The sequence below is a fragment of the Podarcis melisellensis genome, assembly GCF_964234715.1.
Source record: "Podarcis melisellensis genome assembly, chromosome: 15".
NCBI lineage: Eukaryota > Metazoa > Chordata > Lepidosauria > Squamata > Lacertidae > Podarcis > Podarcis melisellensis.
In genome coordinates, this window is record NC_138532.1 from 12,738,972 (window position 1) to 12,744,971 (window position 6,000).

Consider the following 6,000-nt stretch of genomic DNA (forward strand, 5'->3'; position numbering starts at 1 on the left):
TTTCCAACTTCAACTCCTTTCCCCCTCTTTTTGTGGTTCTTTACATTTATTTTCATTCTTTCCCGCATACTCCAAATTATCTTAACATTATTTTATTCATCTCTCTCTCTCTCTCTCTCTCTCTCTCTCTCTCTCTCTCTCTCTCTCTACACACACACACACACACACATATATTTGAAGCTGCAGGTTTTTAGAATAATCCTACCAATGTATTGATCTCTTTACAGCTCATTTGTAAATGTTCAATAAACCATTTCCATTCCTTTCTAAAAAGTCTGTTATCTTGATTTCTTATTCTTCTGGTAAGTTTTGCCCTTTCTGCATTAGTTTCTGTAACCATTCTTCTCTCGTTGTGACCTCTTCTTCCTTCCATTTTTGGGCAAATAACAATTTTGCAGCTATGGTGCCAGGCTTAGCATTTGGCAGAAGATGTCAGTTGACAGAGACCTTACAACAAGAATGTTACTTGCCCCAAAATGGAAAGAAGCAGAAGTCCCAGTAAAAGAAGAATGGATACAAAAACTGATGGAATATGCAGAAATGGTGAAACTTACCGGAAGAATAAGAAAGCAGGATAACAAACTTTTTATAAAAGAATGGAAATGGTTTATTGAGTATTTCCAGATAAATTGTAAACAGATAAGAACATTGGCAGGATTATTGCAATAACATGCAGTTTCATAAGAGTGTATATTTAAAGAAGACGAATCAATGAGCAAATTAAGTTAATTTGGATATGCAGAAGATATTAAAAGTAAATTTAAGGAACCGCAGAAAGAGGGGGAAGGAAGTCAAGTTTTGACATGTCAAAATGATTGCAAAATCAGTGAAATGTATAAATCTGAGAAGAAGGAGGAGGAGGAGGAGGAGGAGGAGGAGGAGGAGGAGGAGGAAGAGAGAGAGAGAGAGAGAGAACTTAGGAGATTTTATATTGGACACTTGCCAGAGTAAAACACTTATGAAGAGCCCAACCTCCACCCAAGCCTAAAGAACCGAAATTGTGAACATATGATCGTAGGAATAGTATGGATATGAGAGACCCAAAAGACTTGAGATGTTTCTAGCTGTGTCTTCACTTTTTCCTTCTATGTCTCTTGTGTACACTCCCCTTTAGGGCTGGCGGAGAAGCCCGTGAGCATATCAGCACTCCAGAAGATGCTGAGACAGCAGCAGGGATGGAAGGAGGGTCCAGTGAGCAGCTTGGAGAGCCTTCCACGGAAGCCGAGGAAACAGCAGCAGGTAAACGGATGGCAGACCTCCACCATCACCGGATTAACAAAGTTGACTTGCATTCAAACTAGGCTTCTACTTGTGGGAGCATCCCCTAAGTGGAGTTCCGCTCGTGTGAAGCTCCCACCAGGGAAAGAACTGGTGTGGTTATCCCTTTTCTTGGAAAACCCATGGTGCCTGTGAAAATCTGCTCTGGAGGCCTGGCAACCACAGTAGGAACTGGTGACTCACATGTGTGGACCAAGGCACCACTGATCAATGAGTGCAGATTTTGCAATTCTTTTGACATAGTGCAGCCAGCAGGCTGAGTTTATCCATTCAGACACTTGGTTTCTCTGGAAAGGAAATGGTTGGTTATTTATAAGTACACAAATGTCACTGACATTCCTCGCTTTGACGAGGCAAGCTCTCTTTTAAACTGAACAGCAGCTTGCCTCTTCGGGAGCGGCAGCATCATACAACTTTCCTAATTAGGCACATGAATCTGTTCCCTCTTTTTGTAATTGAAGCCGGAATTTTGTATGACGAGTGTTTGGTTTTCATTGAAAAATATAAGAAGTCTCAGCGCCCTCCTGCCCTGCTTTTGTTCAGTCACATTCCACAATTCTGATCGTCATTCTGAGTCACTGCATTCCCCAAAGCGCACAAAAAGAGCACACATATACAAAACAAAAGGGACACAGGTGGAGCTGTGGGTTCAATCACAGAGCCTAGGATTTGCCGATCAGAAGGTCGGCGGTTCGAATCCCCATGACGGGGTGAGCTCCCGTTGCTCAGTCCCTGCTCCTGCCAACCTAGCAGTTCGAAAGCACATCAAAGTACAAGTAGATAAATAGGTACCGCTCTGGCAGGAAGGTAAACAGTGTTTCTGTGTGCTGCTCTGGTTCGCCAGAAGCGGCTTAGTCATGCTGGCCACATGACCCAGAAGCTGTACGTTGGTTCCCTCGGCTGGTAAAGAGAGATGAGTGCCGCAACCCCAGAGTCACCCGCGACTGGACCTAATGGTCAGGGGTCCCTTTACCTTTATACAAAACAAACTCCTTGCACCCAACTTGCCATTTTTAGGTGTTGTTTCTGTTTGCTTGCAAGCACAAAACCTGCATTTCTTTGGGACAAAGTGCCGGACCTAGGAGTTCCTGTGAATTCTAGGGCTGGGTTAATAATCCCTTCCTTGTTTTCCCCAAACACTCTCGTCTTGCAAAACTAGGGGCTGGTTCTCTGCCCCATGTTCTTTTGCAAAGGGGGAGGGAAGGGATTTCTCTGAAGTGTTCAGAAGTGGGTGCAGCTCACCTGACTGGGTCTTGCTAGGAAGTGAGCCCTGTGGGAAGAGTCTCGTGCTGCTTCTCACGAACCGCACTTCCTGGAATGCCTTGGGAGGGATGCAACACGCAATGATGTGGCAACGCGGGTGAGAAATTACAGAGACAGGACAAGAGCCTCACACAACTGCAAATGATGTGGGGCTAAATGGAAAAGCCTTGGCAACCTCGAAAGGTTTAATTGAGGTAAGGGGCAGGCCTCTCTTCAGAAAATCTCTCCCCATCTTACTTTTTGTAAGGTTTTCCTTTTGCCCCTATCCAATGAATGGTCCAAGGAAGGAAAGAACTTAGTAACAGATTCTAGCAAAAAATTACAGAGACCTGTATATGCAAATGTTTGTAGCACCAAAATGTACCTTTCCTCAATTCGGAGTCGTCAACATGCTGCTTTCAATCTAGGTTTATTCTATATCAGGCATCCTCAAACTCAGCCCTTCAGCTTTTGTTGGACTACAATTCCCATCATCCCTGACCACTGGTCCTGTTAAGCTAGGGATGATGGGAGTTGTAGTCCCAAAACAGCTGGAGATGCCTGTTCTAGTTCTTGCTGTCCACAAGGCTGGGCATGGCTACTTGATACACATTTGGCAACCTTCCTTTGATTAGATTTTCCCTGTCTTTTCCTCACTGTGCACGAGGCAGGTGAATGAAGAAGGACGTGGTTGCATTCTTGTTATATGCCCACTCACAATTACATTATGCAGATGTGGATATATCCCCCAGTTGCAGGGACATCCTCCATTTCTTTCCAAATGGACACATGGCAGGGTAATACAGAATCAAATAGGAATGAGTCCTTCTCTTCAGAAAGGGACTTATTTCTCAAGAAGCACTTTTCTGGGCAAAAAAAAAAAACATGCAATAGGTCTAGATCGTGTGCGGGCTACATAAAAAAACCCCCCAAACCCCTCAAGTATGCAGTTTCCATTGATTCTAGAATAGAACGTCATGTGCACATAGGCAGAAACTATTGACTGCCTTATGTTTAAAAATATATATTTTATTTTTCATTTTTTAAAAACAACATTCTTATACATTTAAGACATTTTCAATTTCTATACATCTGGGACTGCTTAGATCCCTGGACTCCCCACCCCCACGCCTGGTTTCCAATTTTCCTTTTCATTCTATCACATATAATTACATTTATCTAATCCGTTGTATCTCCTTTTTTTACCCTAAATCATATTACATTATAAGTGCGATAACAATCCTCCTAACGTTTTTAAGTATCTACAGTGGTCTTTAAGATATTCTATCATTCTTTTTCTCACTCATGACAATTTTTTTTTAATCATCTTGTTGTCTGATCTTCACAGTCATCTTTGCGATTTCAGCATAATCCATCATCTTGGTTATCCACTCTTCTTGGGTTGGGACTTCCTCTTCCTTCCAATTCTGAATGAGCAGCATTCTTGCGGCTGTTGTCGCATACATAAATAGTCTTTTTAAGTCTTTTTGCATTTCGTCTCCTGCTGACTGCCTTTCCCCCATCAGTCCACGAGCAGTGGCATAGCTAGCTGCTCAGGCACCCGGGGCGGCACAAATGCCCTAAACCTGGGGAAAGGCAAGCCGGGACAGAGCATGCTGTTCAGAACCTCCATGGAGTCCACAAGCCCCATGTTGCCATTTCGGGCAGCGCAGAGCCTGAAGGTGCCTGAGCCACCGCATCACTCCCCAAGAAAGAGGTGTGGCTCAGGCGTCCTGCAGGCCAGGCCCCACGGTCACCCTCCTCAGTGATGACCCGTACCCATCGCACCCCCCTTCCTACGCCACCTCTCACAAGTACAGTGGTACCTCGGGTTAAGAACTTTATTTGTTCTGGAGGTCCGTTCTTAACCTGAAACTGTTCTTAACCAGAGGTACCACTTTAGCTAATGGGGCCTCCCACTGCTGCCGCACCGCCGCCGCATGATTTCTGTTCTCATCCTGAAGCAAAGTTCTTAATCCAAGGTACTATTTCTGGGTTAGCAGAGTCTGTAACCTGAAGCATCTGTAACCCGAGGTACCACTGTACCTTACACACTTTGTTCGTGTGTTTTTTCCTTTTACAGAGGTTAGCCCCGGGGAGGGTACGGAAGCCCCAGAGGATTCAGCCGTGGCCCCGGAAGATGCCCCAGATCCAGAGCCTGTTCCAGATCCCACCACTGATGACCCTCCAGTTAATGTGACAATCACAGTGACCGCCACCCCGTGACCACCAGGAAATCTGACTCCCCAGTAGTCAAAATAGCTTGGGGAGAGCTATTCAGGTCAACAAGGGGGGACAGTGATATGGGGAAGGATTGCAATGCTTGGGGGAAACTGGAGGGAGATATCAGACCACTCCTTGAATCAGGCAAGATCTTTCTCGTCGCAGACCTTGAAGCTTCTTCCTCTCTGAAGGCAGAAGGCCACATCTAAGCGCTAGCCACAGAATCAAAAGGCTCCTTGCAGCAAATAAGGGATAGCCTGTGAAAAATCTGGAGGATGCCTTCCTTAGAGAAAGAGATGTGCTTCTTTCCTTCCTCTTTGTAGAAGCTGGCTGGGCAGTTCCTGGTCTAGGAATGATGACGGGGAAGCCTCAGAGGTGCCACTTTAGTTTGCATGTGGTTGCTGAAGATTCAGAGACCTCATCTGGGAGACCTGGGACAAAATCCTGTTATCCAACAGATGCTGGTTTCTTTGTACATTAGTGGGTGTGCAGAAAACCATTGCTAATGATTGGTCGCCGCTGTTAAACAGTCTGATGCACTGACAGTGTGGAATCTTTTTTTTTCCTTAGTGGGAGAAGGAGGAATCTGAAAGTGCCTGGGATATTAAGTAGGTATGTTGTCCCTGGGCTCCTTTAGAAAATAATAGAGTCCTAACCCCCTCTCTTCCTCCAGCATCTCAGAGGTTACTCACTTAGATGAGAGTCTAGTTACTCCAGCTTCACCTTTAAGGCTAAATCCACCCTTAAGATGTACTAGGGAAAGAGCTGCCACCATCTGCTGAGAAACAGAAGCTCTTGCTATCCGGATCAGTTGCTTTGGATTAATAGAAAGTTGCATTGTACCACGTCAGACAGCTGGTTCATCTAGCTCAATATATTTTCAGGGGCAGGGAGGAGGAGGAGAAGGAGTTTGGATTTGATATCCCGCTTTATCACTACCCTAGGGAGTCTCAAAGCGGCTAACATTCTCCTTTCCCTTCCTCCCCCACAACAAACTCCCTGTGAGGTGAGTGGGGCTGAGAGACTTCAAAGAAGTGTGACTGGCCCAAGGTCACCCAGCAGCTGCATGTGGAGGAGTGGAGACGCGAACCCAGTTCCCCAGATTACGAGACTGCCGCTCTTAACCACTACACTATGCTGGACCCTATTCAGTGGTCCCTCGATAACAGCATTAATCACTCCTGGCTATTGGCTATGCTGCCTGAGGCTGATGGGAGCATGCAGTACATAGCATTTGGAGAGCATCACATTTGCTAC

The 6,000-nt window shown here is 45.4% G+C and overlaps 1 protein-coding gene across 1 annotated transcript in view; it reads left to right on the plus strand.

The window, feature by feature from the left end:
* VSIG10L2 (V-set and immunoglobulin domain containing 10 like 2) overlaps positions 1 to 5,288 on the plus strand; it is a 67,706-nt gene extending 62,418 nt beyond the window's left edge. Inside the window, exons 13-14 of the mRNA XM_081890895.1 lie at positions 1,115 to 1,239; positions 4,604 to 5,288. Coding sequence (XP_081747021.1) covers positions 1,115 to 1,239; positions 4,604 to 4,746 — 268 coding nt within the window. The 3' untranslated portion in view covers positions 4,747 to 5,288. The remainder of the gene's footprint in view (positions 1 to 1,114; positions 1,240 to 4,603) is intronic.
* Positions 5,289 to 6,000: the final 712 nt, after the last annotated feature.